General features: G+C 36.2%; 1 protein-coding gene across 6 annotated transcripts in view; it reads right to left on the bottom strand.

Moving 5' to 3' along the window:
- CNTN4 (contactin 4) overlaps nucleotides 1-19,301 on the bottom strand; it is an 893,176-nt gene that overhangs the window by 227,931 nt on the left and 645,944 nt on the right. For all 6 annotated transcript variants that reach the window (XM_042979430.1, XM_042979433.1, XM_042979434.1 and 3 more), the window contains one exon: nucleotides 1,236-1,331. In XM_042979430.1, the coding sequence (XP_042835364.1) occupies nucleotides 1,236-1,331 (96 nt within the window). The remainder of the gene's footprint in view (nucleotides 1-1,235; nucleotides 1,332-19,301) is intronic.

Below are 19,301 nucleotides of genomic sequence, written 5' to 3'. Positions count from 1 at the left end.
ACAGAGTTTATCAATCTTGTTACCACAACTTTAGAGGAATCCTAATAGACAGCATTATATATTAAGCCTCCACACTGCTGTGCCCCTTATGGGAAGTCAGATTTGCCTTTCAGTTATCGTTGGTCCTTTTAGCAGACACTGCAAGTTCCATAGTTTCCCTATTTACAAAATTACAATTTTTTTCAGGGCCATCAAATTTATCTGTACAAAATACTTGATTTTTCCATCTCTCTTGCCACTGTAGCTGACCAGTGACATGTAGGTAAAAGTCTTCTGGCAAAGCAAACCTTTCATAATACAAATGCAAACTGAGAGGGAGACTTGGGACTTTTGTTCTTGCCTATTCCCATTTCTGCCTGTCTGGACTGCACACTTGCTACCCTTGCCATTCACCTGTTAAGGACCTCAGAGAAGGATGCGAGAAAGGACTTGCATCCTGGAAGACATCCTCAGGAAGTGGTGCTAGCTTGAGAATACATATCTTTGGAAATGTGTGTAAGAACAACACAAAGCCTGTTGAAGTTTGTGTTAGCTGGGTTTTCAGTTATTTGCAGTCAAACAAATTCCCTACTCTTTATTTATTTACTTACTTATTTATTTATCTTTACTTATTTACTTTTTACTTATTTACTTAAGGAGGACACTTGTTGGGATGAACACTGGGTGTTGTAAGGAAGTGATGAATCATTCAATTCTACACCTGAAACTAACTATTACACTATATGTTAACTAGGTGGAAATTAAACAAAACTTGAAAAAAATAAACTTAAAAACACATCAAATGAATTCCTAACTGATGTAGACATTATGAGTCTTTACAAAGTGACCTTGGATTCTGTGGTCAGAGGACTTGGGTTCTGGATCTGATCCTTTCCCTAGCCAAAAAAACAGGACAAAATAAAGCAAGGCCATCTTTGAAACCAATTGAGTTGGAGAAAGCATGGGTAGCTTTACCTACATTGCCTTACTAAGCAACAGGATTCTTATTTCAATTGACTCAGGTGTGTTTCCCCTTGTGCCAGCTAAATAGCACTGGGTTGGAACATTTGCAGAATCTGGTATTTTCCTATCTTAATTATGGGAGGCATTGACAATGATTCTTCCTTGACACAGAGAATCTCTGCAAATGACACTTTTCCTTTAGCTAGTGCCAAGGGGAGAAAAAGCAACAACAACAACAAAATAGCAGCAAGTGAAGTGAAAAGTGTGCACATTTCAGTGCACTTATAGTTTACCTCCTGAATGGGCTGGTGGGCCACATAGTAGTACCATCCCCTGACCTTGTCGGACAGACACAGTGCTTCTTGTTCTTGTTTTAAAGTTTTCAAGATCTGTTAAGAAAGATAAGGAAAAAGAGTTTAAATTGTAAAGGCCTAAGATAATATGAGAGAATTTAAGTATTTCAAAAGAGGACAGTCTTCTGCTGAGAAACAGTAATTGTATCACCCATATCAAGGAAATTCAGTGTAGCTTCTTTTCACATGATATTGTCCTGTCATCCTTGATTCTGTATACTGTAATGGAGCTACCTGTTACATGTGTCTATTTATATTTAAAACACATAAAATTAAATAAAATGTATAATTCAGTTTCTCAGCCACACTAGCTACATTTTGAGTTCAACAGCCACATGTAGCTAGCTAGTGGTTACCATATTGGACAGCAGAGAAATAGAACATTCAAATCAATGCAGAAAATCCTATTAGATGGTGCATATCTAAATGAAGAAACCAAGGTTTAATGAAGTTAAGTGACTTGCCCAACATCTTTTTGTAATTAAATATTATCAGGAACGACATTCATAATATCTGATAATCAATCCTATTCACTTCACAAACCATTCTATTATATGCAATTATACATGTCCCTCTACATATGTAACTAGAACAGGACTCTCTCTGGATATGCACACACATTATATACAATATACAAATAGACATGTGCACATATACATAATTGTTTCAAAGTACGTGTATATTTTTAAATATTTATAAAGTACTGTCCAAGATTCTGTTTTGAAAAAAAAAAAAAAGCTCCCTTCTGTCAAGGAGGTCAGCTATAGTTAGAAAGATAAGACATTACAAACCCAAAGATCACAGTTTGAGTCAGCGAACAAGCAGTTGCCAATAAAAATGAGTTAATGTAAAAAATGTCTAATAAAGTGACAGACATATTACTGTTTAAAAAAATATTTTTTCCTGTCCTCCCAAATGTAAACCCTCTCAACAAGAAGTATTTTAAGTGCCATTTCATTTTTTGTTGTCTAAAACATTTGATTTCACAACCTCTTATTGGATTTGAAGATTATTCCAAAACAAGTATGTTCTGCAGGGCGGCAAGCTGTGCACACTGGAGATCAGTAATATTTATTGACCATTTCCTACATGCTGGCCATTTTGGCAAGTATTTCATGATGATTATCTGAAGCGATTCTAACAACAATTATATGGATTAATTACCATTAATGTCTCCATTTTATAGTCTAGAAAAGAGAGGCACCATGAGGTTTGTTAAAGGTTACATGAGTAAGTTATGAAGCTAGGGGGATAAAGTGGACAGACTTCCTGCAGTCAAAAAAAAAAAAAAAACAAAACCAAAAAACAAAAAAACCCAAACGGGATGCTTCTATAACTAGGTTTGACTTTAAGGAGAGGTCAGGATATTAAAGAAAATTTAGACACATACATATCTTCATTACCAACTTCTGGAATTATGCAAATTTTAAAAGCATACATTATTTTCTTCAACTAAGTACTTATAAAAATTTCATTGTACATGACTTGGTTGTCAGACTTTGATATAGATACTGTGGGAACACAGCACCTACCCTGTAGGGACCCGAGAGTATAGTGGGCAGGACTGACAGATAACACCTAATCATAGGAAGCCAAAGACTGACAGAACTGAGGTGTGAACCAGGACACCTTGGAGGACATACTGAGTACAATACACAAAAATACTCTAACTTGAATAACATTTCTGTTGTAATAAAATTCTTTTAATCCAATGAGCATCAGGTAAGGCTAAGACATGTTATTTTCTTCCAAGGAAATGGTCGGAGAAGCCTTCAAAAAAGATTAAACGAGAGATTTTAAAAACTTTATTATGGAAAATGGTTTAATATTATAAACCATCATCCCTAAAAGTGACAGTGAATCATTCTGAATTGTCACTTCTGCATACAGGTTCTTAGAATACGTCATCTAAGTTTTTGTACAAACATCCCATCGCAATACCAGAGTTGCATAAAAATTTAAGGGCTAATAGGTAATAGAGGTCAAGTCTTATTTAGGCAAAGTCCACCATGGTTCTGATTAGAGGAGGGGCATTTAGAAATGGGGAAAAAAAATGAGAAGCACATGTAATGTGCTTAAATGATCTTTAATTGTCCTTAATGAGCTTGAAAAACTGGATTCCTGTTTCTTCCTTTTCAGTTTATGAATTCATGCAGTTCTACAAGGTTCGGGCAGTCAGAATATATCAAACTAATCTGGTATTTGCGAAAATATTTAGACATATTTCTTAGTAGTTAGTTGATACAAATTCCAGATGGCAAACCCTACTTACATAGTGAGTAAAAAGACTGCATTTGGACAGATTTGACTTTGAAATCAACACTGCCATGTATTAGCTGTGTAACTGACCTTGGGCAAGTCTTCATTTTCTCATAAATAAATGCAAATAAATGTGCTTTGTTTTAAAGTAAGAGTCATGGGCAAAGATTAAATGAGAGAGTACTCGAAAAGCACAAGGCCAAACACAAAGATTGTGCTACAAATCTGGTGTTCAATGTATTTGTTCTGTCCACTAAAGAATGTTGTTATACAGTGGCAGGTCATAATCCAATCATTCTATTTATAAGAGTGTTCCCAATAGTAAATGAATTCTAGAGAGAATTCTAGAGAGAATCCTAGAGAGCTATAGCTACTGATAAACAAAGGACACTATACTTATGCACATGTTTAAGGAAAAATTCCATGTCCAAAACTGGTCTTTTCAGATACAACTATCCATCCAGATCCTAATTACTAACAGTGTGGTAACTATACAAATCAAAGAACTATGTGTGTGAATGGGTATTTTTTGAACCTTGTGTACTCATGGCTAGGCCTGTGTCAGCAATAGTCCTGCACATATTATTATTTTAGAGTCACTTTATTTCCAAAGCCTTGGTACTGGGTAATGATCATAGGCAACAGACTTTATAAGATAGTAAGAGTATATTATGGATAATGCTCTGTTACCATGACCATTGACCTAATAGCAATAATAGCATCTACCTTCAAAATGTATTGAGGTCATACCATGTGCCAAGTGCTTTTCATATAGATCTCATTTATTCCCTCACAGTTTAAATTTCCAACTTGGAGGTGATATAAGTGAAGTTCAGAGAGGTTCAGTATCATCTTCACCACCCAGGAAGTGGTCAGAAGAATACAAATTTATATCTGTCTCCCTTTAAAGCTACTGGTCTCAAACACCAGAGTCTATGGCTTCCCCACTGATTTAGTGGAAGCTAGTGAAAAAGAACATTCAAACTAGTTACTCAACAGCTTAGTGACAAAAATAAAAATCTTTGAATGAATTGTAAGCTCTTTAGTGATTATGCAGGAAAATCCACATTTCAATGCACAAAGCAATGAGTAGGTACATTTCTTTCCAAATCTTCTATTTCTTTGCTTTTCCTTGTGGGTGAGTACTAAATGTAGGGATTTTAAACAGTAGGTAAAAAGGATGAAATTGAATGAGGAGAAAACAATCAGAAACAACTCTATTAAGAAGCATGCTCGCTGAATTGTTAACAAAAGGTAGCTGAACAATGTAGTCAATTACTAAAGATATGGTTGAATAAACGACGTATATGTATGACAAGGAATTAATATCCATGTATTGTGGTTTTTCACAACAGCTTATTTTTCCAACTCTGTATATGGTTTACTGACATGTGATTCGTAGACATTTAAAAAATAAATGGCTATACTTTTCGGTGTTGATTTCATTCATCAGCATTTTACATAAATTTTTCTAGAAATCATATGCTAAATGATGCACAATTTTGTGGCAGATGTGTTTTCATATCATATTTTCCTGTGGAAACAATTGTCCTTTATTCTGCTATGGAATGTAATATCAGCATTTCATTTTTAAATGAGATTAGAAAATACGCTATGGAACTTGGAATGTGTATTGAGTGCATAGAGGAAATGAGTTCCATTTAAATTCCTGCGGGAGTAAAAGCATACAAAGGTCTTAAAGCTGCAATATGCGATAAATAATAAAATGTCTTAATATATGAAAATACTTATAATTCAAACTACAGAGTAAATCAGAGAGCGAGGGGGGAAAATCTACATATATTTCCTGTCTGTAAAGTTATTAAATGTTTAGAGGAAAGGAAAAGATACCTTCCAACAAATATCTGGAGGTACTCTAGAGAAAACATCCAGAGGGACCAATATATTTTTTTGAGAAGTAACAGTAAGTGAGAAAAAGTAACTCATGTAGGCCAACACTAAGGGACTACCCATGACCCACTGAACACTGAAGAGCTGAAGCCATTCACAGGGTGGGACCACCCAGAAAAGAGTATAAGTTTAGTTTTAAAATGTCTAGAAGATGTTAATGGGATCATAACACACATCATGGTTTGTTAAGAATCCACAAAGAGGCAGGAGAAAAGGGGAGAGGAAGAATGATACAGTAAACCATGCAAGTAATGCATGTATTTTTAATGCATGTATTATTTACTACTTGCTAAAAAACACCAATTCAGTTTTTCCTTATTTGGGTAAGCCTGGATTCTATTAATTCTTACAGGGTGGCCTTAGAACAAGAAATTTCTATCACCAGTATCCTTTGTTATTGCTTCCTCCAATTTTGAAAGTAGCGATCAATAAGGAAATCAATACCAACTTGGAAAAATGGTCAAGCAATACATTTGTTATGAATATGATTTTCATAATGATGATTGTACCGTTTGTTTTTTTAAGGAGTATTTTTGGAGCATAATTTTAAAAATTGATTATCATGTAGCATATTTAAAATTAGGTCTTGAATCTGCCATTTGTTTCCTGAGTGTATGCATTTGTGGATGCACATTTGCATGGTTTCTTGAATTCTAGAGACTCATACTGAAAATAAGTCTAAATTTATAAAACCTTAGGAATTGCAAGCCACATTTGTCACATTCTTTCCACTCAGGAAGAAGGGAGAAGCCATTAGTACAACTGGCATAGGTGACTGGGTTTCCCAGTGAGAATACATAACAAGATGAAGACTTGCATAATGGTTTAACATGCTGGTTTTGTAGTCAGAAGAACCTGAGTACAAATCTGGTACTCTTATTTTCTTGCTGTACAATGTAGGTGAGTTATTTAATCTCCTAGAACCTCACTTTCATCATTTCTAATATTAGGACAAAAATCTCTATCTCATAGAGCTCTTTGAAGATTAAGATCACGCATATAAAGCATTTAACATACTGTCTGATCCAAAGTCAGCAGCCCATAAATGTTAACATTATCATTATCATTTCTTGGCATCTAAGGAAACCATACAGAAAGTGACTTACTGGGGAAAAGCTTGTGAGTCTAAATTTCCACCAGAAAAAGTAACACCAGAGTGGTCAAGTCAATCCTACCATGGCAAAAAATGCTAACAGGACTTAAAATACATCTATTTTTGTTCATCTTAATTGTGTTTTCAAGTCTGAATAGGAGGTGAAGTAAGCCAGCTACCTTATCCTTTCCAGTGTGTGAACTATAGTCTTTATATGACTTAAAATTAAGATATACTCACATATAAAGGATTCAGAAAATTTTCCTTAAGAACCTATGATGATATGGTCTCAGAGAGTTTGTACCACTTTTTAATGTAAATGTGGTAGCATTTTCATAAAACACTAAAGTAGGATGTAGGTTTATCTTCTACAAAGTATGCAAACATGTTTCAAAACAGAAATAAATTATGAAACATTTTATTATTTACTGATTACATAAATTTACTCATTGAACTTAAAATTGATAAGTTCACACTGCATACTAGTTGTAAACAGATGGGTATAAATGGAAACTGAAATATGTGTATGTATATATATATATATATATATATATATATACATATATATATACACACACACACATATATATATGTATATATATATATACATATATATATGTGTGTATATATATGTATGATTATAAAATATTGATAGGTATGTTTGTCAGTATCTTACTTTTCCTTATGTCATTAACTTTTCCATTTGCTTATTCAGTCTTCAGCAAATATTTTTTGAGTTCCTTTTCTGTTCCAAGTATTCATGTCAGCTATCTTATCTTTCTAACAACTAAGTAAAACAAAACGAAACAAAAACCTTTGTCTATGCTAAACATCTGATATTAAATATCCCAATTTGTTGGTCCCTAAAGTAAGGGACCAGAACCTGATGCTAGGCGGTAGTCTGACATTGCAAAGTAAAGCAAATCTCTTTCCTGGATATCTTTGTATAGATAACAAAGGGCTTTACTAATATTTCTAAGCTAATGTACACTCAATTTACAAATGAGTCATTCATAGAACTGACTTACGACCTTGTTCTTTCATTGTCCCTAATGCTGCTACTATGGACAACCCTATGAAAATTCTTAGAGCACTTATTTCCAAGTACAAAGGAAGAGCCAGTGGGAGCTCTCCCAGATGGTGACTGTGACTGCACAATGTTCTCCCTCCAAATGTCTGAATTTTTTTTCTACCCTTTTTACTCATGTCAGATGAAAACTCTATAATTTAGGGATTATTTTGGAATTGCAAAAATTACATTTTAAAAACATAAATGGCTGCAAGTGCATTGCCTTGCCAGTAGTCATTTACAGTGAAGGGCAAATTAATCCAATCAGATTGCTTCCTCTTAAGTAAATAAGAGCAGTAGGGATTCTTTGAATGGGAGTTTTGATTAGCCAAAAAAGAAACAAAAGAAAATGTTATCTATGAAGTAATGGGGAAGGTAGAATAGGGCTTAGAAAGCTCAAGAAGGGATTAATGACCTGAAAAATAGGATGAGAAAAGGTGTGTAGAGATTGCCAAAGACAAATTTGCCTGGGGTCAGCAATCTTGCATTTTGCAAAAGGGGAGGTTATGCTCCTCTTTCTCTTATACCACATTACTGCGTCATTTTCTGTTTCCAGCCACAAAACCTAGGAAAGAGCTTAAAATGTGTTGTTATGTGTTAAGCAGGCTTCTGTGGATTGTTTGGGAAATTAATCATTTTGTAAATACTATTTAGCAAATTAAAAAAAAAGGAATGCTAGTTTTAACTGGCTTCCATAAAGAACTCAATTTCTCACTTTCCATGTATTCTTTCATTTAATCCTTCCAACAACTTTATGAAGTATTATCACTAATCCCATTTTATACAAAGAAAAAGTTAACAATCAAGATCAAAGGCCTACTATAAGGAAGAGAATGAATTAAAATCCAGGTTTACCTAATCCAAAAATGTATGTTTTTAGCCTCTTTTCTACATAGAATTCAATTTAAAAGATGAAACCATACTTGTTGATTGTGTAGTTGACTATTTAAAGTGCACATTTTTTCACCCCTCTTCTATTATTTTCTTGACTTTTCAAGAAAATAAAGGTTGCTTTGCTGTCCTTTGTGCTCTAAGTGTATGACTCTCCTGGTAGCTCTTTTTATTTCTCATATTAGTTTTTTTCTCTTCATTTTTTTTTTGGGGGGGCATATACTATTTTATCTAGACCTTTGTGCTACTTAAGAAGTCAAAGAACAACTCGATTTAAAATGTTTGAGTTTCTTCAGGTATTCCATAAAAACCTGTACCTATCTAAATCACAAGGTTACTGCGATTAGTGCGATATGGCATCATAAATAATGTTGTTCTCCTTTGGAGACAGGTGTTCTAAAATACAAGCTATTATTACCAGCATTTTTCTCTACAGGAGCTCATCTCTTTTCGCATATCATCCTGACTCAGGAGTGTTAATGGTTAGGCAGCTGCATTCCCTATCGTTGGTTTCATGTTTATACAACAGAAACAGAAACAAAGGTTTCAGAAAAGGATTTCGCTTAGTACATTTTAGAATAAAATATGGAATCTTCACTGTACTCTACCAAGGACCTCTACATAGGTCCCTGCCTATGTCGCCAGTGTCATTTCCTGTATTTTTCACCTTCCTTAAACATAATAAACATGTTTTGCTTTCGGTTCTTTAAACACTTTAAAGGTAACCCTGTTTTAAGACCTTCATATTTGCTGTTCCCTTTGGAACGCACTCGACTCATCTTTTGGCTCATCATTCCCATATTCAGGACTCATTTCAAATGTCACTTCCCCAGAGTAGCCTTCTCTGAGGCTTTATCTCAAGGAGACCATCACCTGGCTCTGGTTACTCTCCATCACTTCACCTCTTTATTATGTCTCACATAGCAATTGTCACCACCATCTGTAAAGACTATTTGCTTCTATGCTATTTGGTTTATTGTCTCCCCTACCCACCACTCCCTGCCCCAAGATGAAGATTCACTGGGGCAGCAATCTTTTCAGTCTTTATCAGTTTGCAGCACAGTGCCCAAAACAGTGTTTGATACATTTTAGGTACATAATTAGCATTTGTTGAGCATCAATCCCCTTCCTCAGGACAACACTGAGTTAACAAGACTTGATGGCCTAAAGTGAACTTTCTTGTATTTGTCCACATGACACAGGGTCATGTTACAAACAGACCTATGGGTGCTCGATGGCCAGGGATGCTGTGGATGGTACCTTTAAGACTACGTCTCTAATCAAGGAGTTAAGCCACCTACCACGCCTTAATATAAAAGCTCACAGATCCACTGACTAAGACTGAAATACAATCAGCATATGAAATAAGTTCATTACTTGGTATAAGAAATACCCTCCCATCCACTGACCCCTGAGGCTCAGGAAATGCCTGAGATAATGAAAATATCAAACATCATGCAAATTGCATGGGTCTGTTATTTGTGATCAGGGCTATCAGCTAGTCAGTGATATATCATACAATTATCTGTTTTTCATCTAGTGTGAGAATTCTGTAATTTGATAGACTTATGATCATTACAGTTTTGACAGAAAGAAACATGATTCTTCATTTTGTATTTTTACTTCATAGCCTTTTCTTCTCCCCTCTGAAAATTAAAATTAGCAAGTTGTAATTCATTGTACCAGTCTTCTCAAAAAACGGGCAATCCTAGAGGGCAAATCAGATATATTCAAGTAACGCTAGAATAAATATTCTCTGAAGAAATGCTGAAAAGGCATGCATCGGGAAGCCACTGTGAAGTCAGTAATCTATAGGAAAAACCTTGGGAACATATTACTAAATGGAGATATATAGGCCACAGATCACGAGCAAACCCTAGAGACCACAAATCTACCATCCAGACAACTGGTCGTGAAGCACCATGCCTTAAAGTGAAAGAAATCTTTTCATCTCAAACTTTTTCATTCCACATCTTTAACTTTGTTAACCTTTTAAGTATACAAGCCCGAGGACTGAGTTCACCTTCAAGCTCGCCTACCACTAAGTGGAAGTGGGTACCATCTCTAGGAGGGGCAGTTGCTCACTTCCTCCTTAAAAATCAAACTAGGTAGGTGCTTTCATATTTAAACATTCTCTTATTTGTATCCAAAAAAGTAGGGATTTCTTTTCCCAAGAAGCTTGAGAAGAAATTACACTGATTGTTAACCTCAAAGGGAGAGGCATACTTTATCAGTATTTCCTGACACTCTTAGGCTTTGCAATAAAGTTTTGCTTTGAAAGCAAATCGAAGAGTCCTCACCACATTCTCAGTTTTGGATTTTTGACCCAATAAAAGAGTGAATGGTGACTCATAAAGAAAAATGCCAGCCTTCTTATATTCACTGCTCCTAAGAAATTGGACACCCTTTGCCATCTAGTTATTTTGGGGAAATCAAAGCTGTTAGAAGTAACAGGTTTGTTGCATCACCGGCTCAAAGAGGATATTTCTCTGCCCTTTTCGTTTCCCTTCTTTGAGTAAAAACATTCCTTGGGGTACTAGATGCTGCATAAGCTGTATCTAGTATACCACTTAAAAATTTTTAAGGACATAAAAAAAAGTTCTGTATATAAATGAAATTCCCAGATGAAGAGCAGCAGTTATTTATGTTGAATTTAAGTTGCTTTGGCAACTTCAACCATATATTTTTATCTCATTACAGTTTTGAAAATAAAACTATCATCAAATATGCATGCAAGCTATGTGTTTATTCATCATCTACTTAGACTTTGCTATGGATGCTGTTTCACTGTTCTTATTTTCTGGGAGAAATCAGAGATAAGGCTGCAGTGTGGTAAACCTGTCACTTTTTGGAAATGCCATCACTCAAGCCCCTTGTTTTTAAATGCACTGTTGAGGGAGATGAGAACTAACACAGATTCAATCAATACCTATAATATGCCTACAATGAGCACTTCTTATATGTCAGCTACCGTTAAAGGCACAGGGGATGTATTAGTGAATAACAAAACAAAACAAAACAAAACAAAACAAAACAAAAATCTCTTCGCAAAGAGGCTAACATGGATAGAATGACCATGAACAAAATAAATAAACCATACTCAGTATCTTTGATGATGATAAGGGCTATAAAAAATTAAGGGCAGGAAAACAAAGAAAAACAGAAAAAATAGGATAGGGAATATTGGTATTAACCTTTAAAAGAGGAAGATCATGTAAAAGTAGAATCTATTTACTTCCCTTCTACTTCCAAATGTGCAGGAATAAATCACTCTCCTTCTGCCAACTCAGCTCTGGGCCCCCACAGAGAATGCCAGGAAGGGTGCAAAGTAGTGCTAAGTGACACAGCAGTCTTGATATAGTTTTGGACTTTCTTATTTAGAACTGCAGTTAAAGTCACCTTAGTTCAGGTAACATCTGAGGAGCCTAATAAATATTTTCATTTTGCATCTAAAAGTTTAATACGGTTCCCCAGCAAAAACAAACATAAAACTCAAAATAACTCTAAATAACTGAAGAAATGGCAGAAACAAATGAGCAGGCATACTAAATATACCCTGATTTCCTAAAGGCAGACGATCACCAAACCAGTACTGTGATAATTTATGTGCTGCTTTAAGAGAGCGTTACTGTTTCCTGCCTCAGAAATCTTACAGAGCCAGAGAATCTCAGAGCTGGGGAGATCTTACAGCCTTAGTGTTTGGGCTGCTACAACAAATACACCACAGACTGGGTGGCTTAAACAACATTTATTTCTCACAGTTCTGGAGACTGGGAAGTCCAAGATTAAGTTGCTGGCAGATCTGGTGTCTGGTGAAGGTCTGCCTCCTGGTTTGCAAATGACTGTCTCCTCACTGTATCCTCACGTGGTGGTGAATGGAGAGACAGGAAGCCCTCCCTGTCTCTTCACAAAAGGGCACTCATCTCATTCATGGGAGATCCACCCTCAAGACCATGACCTCATCACCTCCCAGAGGCTCCACCTTTTAATACCATCACACTGGGCACTAAGATTTCAACATATTAATTTTGGGGAGACATAAACATTCAGTCCATAACACCATCCTTTCTTCAGTCTGAGCTCCTTCCCTCATCACTCCTTCCTTCCTTCCTTTCCCCCATTTATATTATTTATGGTGTCATATGTGGTAGATGGTCTGGAGAGTACGAAGATAAATCAAACAAGGTCCCTGACCTCAAGAAGTTTACAATCTGGGGTGCCTGGGTGGGTCAGTCGGTTAAGCATCTGACTTTGGCTGAGGTCCTGATCTTATGGTTCATGAGTTCAAGCCCCACGTCAGGCTCCATGTGGACAGCTCAGAGCCTGGAGCATACTACAGATTCCATGTCTCTCTCTCTTTCTTCCCCTGCGTATGCTCTGTCTCTCTCTCTCTCTCAAAAATAAACACTAAAACATTAAAAGAGAAGTTTACAATCTCTATTAGACAAGCACATAAATAGCTCCAATACAAGGTATAAAGGAAGCAATCAGTGTTGTAGAGTGGTAGAGAGAAGGTTCCACGGGAGATGAAAGGAAGTACTTTTTGCTGGGGGTAAATCATTCAGTCAACATTCCATTTGCACAGATGATGAACCCAGCGTATGGGAACCAAGAGACTTGAATCTTGGGTTTAATTTACGTCAGCACCAATGACCTGCTTCCTCTCCTTCCCCAATGCAGGCTTGTTCATTCTCCCCACTTTCTTTAATGTAGGTCAACGCACATAGGCAGTGCAGGGCACTTCACTCTACTGCAAGGTGATGGTGGGTTCTTATGAGAGCTCTAGCATGAAGCATGTTCCAGACTGCATGAACCATTGAAATCACTAGTGCTCTCATTTTTAAAAAAATATGAGACCAGCTCATATCCAACTACAGGCTCATCATGCACGCCAGCACTGCTATGTCATCTTTCCATCTTTGCAAGGTTACTTCCAAGGTCATTTCCATTCCAACATTTCTGGGTGTGTCTCTGCCTCATAACTTTTCTGCTAGAGTTTCCAGAAGATTCCAGCATGACCCCTGTTGCTCTTCTGAACCAAGAAACTCCACACATCAAACCTCACTCTGGGACTCAATTTCCACAGACTTCTTTAAAGACTGTAGCTGAAGCCATAGTTATCAGTATGCTACAGAACAGGACAAAGGATAGAGACTTTTTAAATGTCCCTGAAGTGTGTGTGTGTGTGTGTGTGTGTGTGTGTGTGTGTGTGTAATTGGTGAGTTTGTGAGTTAATGAAGGTACTTTGGATCTTTGCTGAGGAATCCTGAGATTCAAGTGATGACAGTAATGCTCACATCCTTCTTGTTAAGTTTGAAGTTTGGTACTTCTTTTTAACAATATCATGAGGTGGGTACTAAAATAGTCCCTTTCACGTATGAGCAAACTGAGACTCAGAAAAGTCAAACAATTTGCTTAAGTTCATATTGGTACTAAGTAATAGCCAAATTTGAACCCCAACTGTCTAATTCCAGATAACCTGATGTTTTCTTTTATTTTAAATTTATTATTGTGTGACATATTAAACATATAAAGGCAAATGTATAATGACTTTTTGCACAGTCCAAATAATAATAAAATGCACTCCTGTGAACTTAACACTCAGATTTACAGGTGGAGCATGGTCAGTAACTTTGAAGACCCTGGGAATTCCTCCAGGATTGTACCCTCCACACTAATTATTCTGCTTACCACCCTGTGTTTATTCTCAAGGTTTTATCAGATACATATGTATTTCTAAATACTGTAGTTAGTCTTAAAAGTAACGTGTACTGTGTGAACATGGAATCGTGTTCCTCTGAGACTTGCTACTTTTGTTTAACATTATTTCTTTGAGAGTCAACTTCGGTGATTATAGCTGTGGTTCATTCATTTTCATTGTGGTTTAATACTTCTTTGTAAGAATTTACCACAGTTTATATATCCTTTCCACTGTTCACACACAGGTATTTTTTTTTATTGGCTATTACTAACTAACTTGCTATAAGGGCATGTTTTCTGATCACATTTTCAAATGTTTCTCTGGTCTACAGTATATATAATCAAGAGTACCAAAAAAAGTTCACATTTAGTATTCAGAAGACAGTTACACAATCTGTTTTCTAAACTGGTTGACACAATTTTCAATCCTGTCAGCCCAAATGAGCATTGCTGGCTGCTGTTCCTCACCAACACTCAGTATTTTAATTTTTGCAAATATAGTACATGAAATGGTAATTCATTACTTCTAACTTGCATTTCCTTGGTTACTAATATTTTTTTTTTCATGGGGCAATCACATTTCCTGATTCTTAAAATATTAGTTCATGTAATTTATCTGGTCACCTATGGGATTTTCGTCTGTTTCTGACTCACTGGATTTCTTTGGGACCCTTTCTTATTCAATTATATTTTTACAAATATCATCTCTGCATATATGATTCCCCTCAACTCATTTCTTGGTATTTTTTGATGATTTTAAGTCCTATGCATACATTAATCTTTTCTTTATGGCTAATATTTTTATTTATTTTTTTTATTAATTTATTTTGAGAGAGAGAGAGAGAAGATAGAAGCAGGTATGAGGCAGAGAGAAGGAGGGACAGAATGCCAATCAGGCTCCATGCCATCAATGCAGAACCCAATGTGGGGCTCTATCTCATGAGCTGTGAGATCATGAACTAAGCTAAGATCAAGAGTCAGACACTTAACTGGCTGAGGCACCCAGACACCCCACATTCACATTTTCTTATTTAAAAAACTCTTCCTTATCCCAAAGCCATATGAGTATTCTCCTATATATATTTTAAAAGTATGAAAGTATTAAAGTTCTGTTATTCTCATGTAAGTCTAGGTCTTGCTTCCAACCATAGCACCACACTATCAGGTATCTATAATCAACTCTCATCATTGGTGGTAGTTATGTACTGTAAAGTTGCAGCAAACACTGAATTGACAAATACTGAACCATTGTCCCTAGGAGGAAATACACGATTAGGTTTCTCTAAGTCTCTAGTCACAATGTTTCCATCAAATGATCAATACATATGTTGTTTTATGTGTGTTTCTGTTTAATGTTTTTAATGTTTATTTATTTTTGACAGAGAGAGACAGAGTGCAAGCAGAGGAGGGGCAAAGAGAGAGGGAGACACAGAATCCAAAGCAGGCTCCAGGCTCCAAACTGTCAGTACAGAGCCCGATGCAGAGCTTGAACTCACAGACCACAAGATTATGACCTGGGCTGAAGTCAGACATTCAACTGACTGAGCCACCCAGGTGCCCCATGTGTTTCTGTTTAAATACACTTTACTATATAATGTCGACTCATTAATATTAACTTCTACGCAACAGCACTCTAACTCATGCCTGAATGAAGCCTATGTAATATGCATATTTTTTTTCCATAAAGCACATCACAGCCTTCTAGCACTTAGGAACACTAGACTGCAGTCTAACACTACACTTTGGGCTATTTTAAACAATGAAATTACCAACAAAGAACACACAAAAAAGCAAAAAACATGGCACTAAGTAGATTGCCAAAAGGACATTTGTTTATAGGATGAGCTGAAACCTGAAGGCAGAACATCATCTTGTTCAACTTCATCAGGGAAAGTATGTAGAATGACTCAAGTATTTGCTGTTCTGCACATGTCCATGGATGATCATAAAGGAGCTGAGAATACTGATTTGGGGGTTACAGATAAATTTCAGACATTGTCAATGTATACCCAGCAACTGGCTCAGGACTGGGCACTTTGTTGGCATTTGATAAATGTCACAGTTATATATTCAGTAACTTACACAGAGTTTAAACAAAGATGATATGAAAAATGTTATTCCCTAGGCTACACTCCAGGTAAAATGATGATTATGAAGAAGATGATAATGATGATGACAGGAATAAGAGTAATAGTTTAGTAATAACAGCAGTGGCAACAATAAAACTATTAGACATAGTAGTAATAATAATAGTAGCAAGTATACCAAAGATGTTTCCTTATATTTTTATAGTACTTGTAAAACTGCTTCACTTCTGAATTTTCATGAATTTTGTGGCCATCCCAATTATCCAAGTCACCTGAACGACATACCCATATGAATGTAGCTCTTCAACAGGGACTCCTTAGTGTGTGCACATTTTTTCCCCATCTTTTTTTTTAATTGAGGTAAAATATACATAACATAAAATTTCCCATCTTAAATATTTTTAAGTGTACGGCTCAGTGGTATTTAATACATTATTAATGTTGTGCTACCGTCCCCACCATCCATTTCCACAACTATTTTCATCTGATAAAACTGAAATTCTATACCTGTTTAGGATAACCACCCAATGCTCACCCTCCCCTGTCCCTAGCCTCTGGCAACCACCCTTCTGCTTTCTGTCTCTACGAATTGGTATAGTCCTTGTTTTTAAAATTTAAAAACAAAGTTACTCATAATAATTCATCTGATTATGAAAGCATCTTTGTGAAGTAGACAGTGATGGCATTAGGTACTAGGTGCACTGTACAGAAGGCAATATTTGGAATTCAGAAAAGTTTAGAGATTTGTTCAAAGTTAAGGTTTCTTCAAATTAAAAAAAATAATGTCTATTTATTTTTGAGAGAGAGAGAGAGAGAGAGAGAGAGAGAGACAAAGAGAGAGAGTGTGTGCAGGTGGGGGAGGGGCAGAGAGAGAGGGAGACAGAGATTTGAAGCAGGCTCCAGGGGCTGACACATCAGCATAGAGCCTGACGTGGGGCTGGAACTCATGAACAAACCGTGAGATCATGACCTGAGCCAAAATCAGATGCTTATTAACCGACTGAACCACCCAGGCACCCCTTACAGTTAAATTTTTAATAAGTAAATGATACGGTCATTTCCGTATCTTGACTATTGTGAATAATGCTCCAATAAACATGGCGGTGCAGATATCAATCTGAGATGCTATTTTAATTTCCTGAGTGTCTGCCTATAGATGAATGAATATAGATGCGATATATATGTATGTGTAGAGATAAACATACACACACACACACACACACACACACACCCCATGGAATATTATTTAGTCATGAGAAAGAAGCAAATCCTGCCACATGTGACAACATGGATGAACCCTGGAGGATTATGCTAAGTGAAATCAGTAGGAGAAAGACAAATACTATTTGATATCACATATGTGAGGAATTTGGAAAGGCCAAAGTCGTGGAAACAAAGTATAATGGTGGTTACCAGGGGAAGGTGGGGGAAATGAGGACATGCTGGTTAAAGGGTACAAATCTCCAGTTTCAATCCAAATAAGTTCTGGGGACCTAATATACAGCACGGTGATTATAATTAACAATAAAGTATTCTATTGTTGAAAGTTTCTAAGAGAGTAGACCTTAGATGTTCCCTTTGCAAAAAAAGAAATGGGAAGTATATGATGGGACAGAGGTGTTAAAGCTATGGGAGTCACATTTTGCTATATATACATGTATGAAATCAACACCTTAAACTTACATAATGATGTATCAATTATATTTCAATAAAGCTGAAAAAAATAAGTAAATGGTCTGAGTCTAGAATCCAAAACACTTTCAGTGAAGATTGCAAGCTCCTTGAGGGTAAGAATAACATCTCACACTTAGGTTCTCCAAACCTATTTCAATGCTGTGATGGAGTGGATATGCCATGAAATGTTGTTCTTAAGCATAATGATGATGAAATCAATGTTATTTTTGACCGAAGAGCAGAACCATAGTATTTTAAAATAGAGACCCACTTTTTTTTCTTAACACTTTCCTTTTCTCCTCTGAAGAAAGTCTTTATTATTTTACCAAAATTCATGAAAGGGAACACAAATTGTGTTTTGAAATTGACATGCTGTGCATACGGTGATATGTGCGGCTGTGAAACTTTAACAACCCAGTTCAGCTGTGTTATTAATACTGCTCTTCCTGATTAGTGTTAATTGGAATATTTTAATTGATGCAGTGTTTTACTGCCTTCACAGCTTGACTCAGTTGAGGTGCAGAGAACAATTTTTCAATAATAAAAGCCAAGAGAAGCTACCCTGATCATACTAAATTCAGCATGAATATATTATGGCAAGCAGACATCACAAAGTCACTGTAGTAGAAAATGGGATGAAGACCATACTCATTTATTCAATTCCTTTAACATTTGTTTATGAAGTGCTTAAAACTGGTCAGACCTGGTTTTAGGGGCTTGGGACCCAACAATAAACAAATCAGACAAATATCTGATTTGCAGCATTTACATCTAGCTAGGTGAGGTAGGAAAATTGAAATATATATATATATATATATGATAAATTTTAATTATAAAGTATGTTAGAAGGTAGTGAAGCTGTGGGAGAAGCAAAATATAGAGCATGTTAAGAAAGACTGGGATTGCTGGAAGGACAGCTGCAATTTTAGATAATGGGCTCACGGAAAGCCTGAGGAAGTAGTCTACATTAGAGCAAAGATTTGAAGGAGGTGAAAGACTTGACCAAGTGAGTGCTTAAGAGAAACCCTTCTGTGAGGTATACCAGGAGCCTACTTTAACTAGAGTGTAATGAATGAGGAAGAGAGCAGTTAAGAGATGGGGTCAGGGAGGTACTGGGGCAGGGAAAGTGAGTGACTGCTCAGGGCCTTGATGATCACTGTTTTGGCTCTTATTTTGAGTGAAAGTGGGAGCCACTGCAGATTTCCGAGCAGAAGAATGACATGGTTTTGTGGTTATTCAACTCAATTCTGTTCAACAAGGATGACTGCCATTACATGTCTGGTGGAGTGCTAAGAAACAAAAGACACAACGATAAATTAAGA

The sequence above is a fragment of the Panthera tigris genome, chromosome A2 (genome assembly GCF_018350195.1).
Source record: "Panthera tigris isolate Pti1 chromosome A2, P.tigris_Pti1_mat1.1, whole genome shotgun sequence".
Classification (NCBI taxonomy): domain Eukaryota; kingdom Metazoa; phylum Chordata; class Mammalia; order Carnivora; family Felidae; genus Panthera; species Panthera tigris.
The sequence above is the reverse complement of the archived record's forward strand: the minus strand, read 5'-3'. Positions and strand labels throughout refer to the sequence as shown.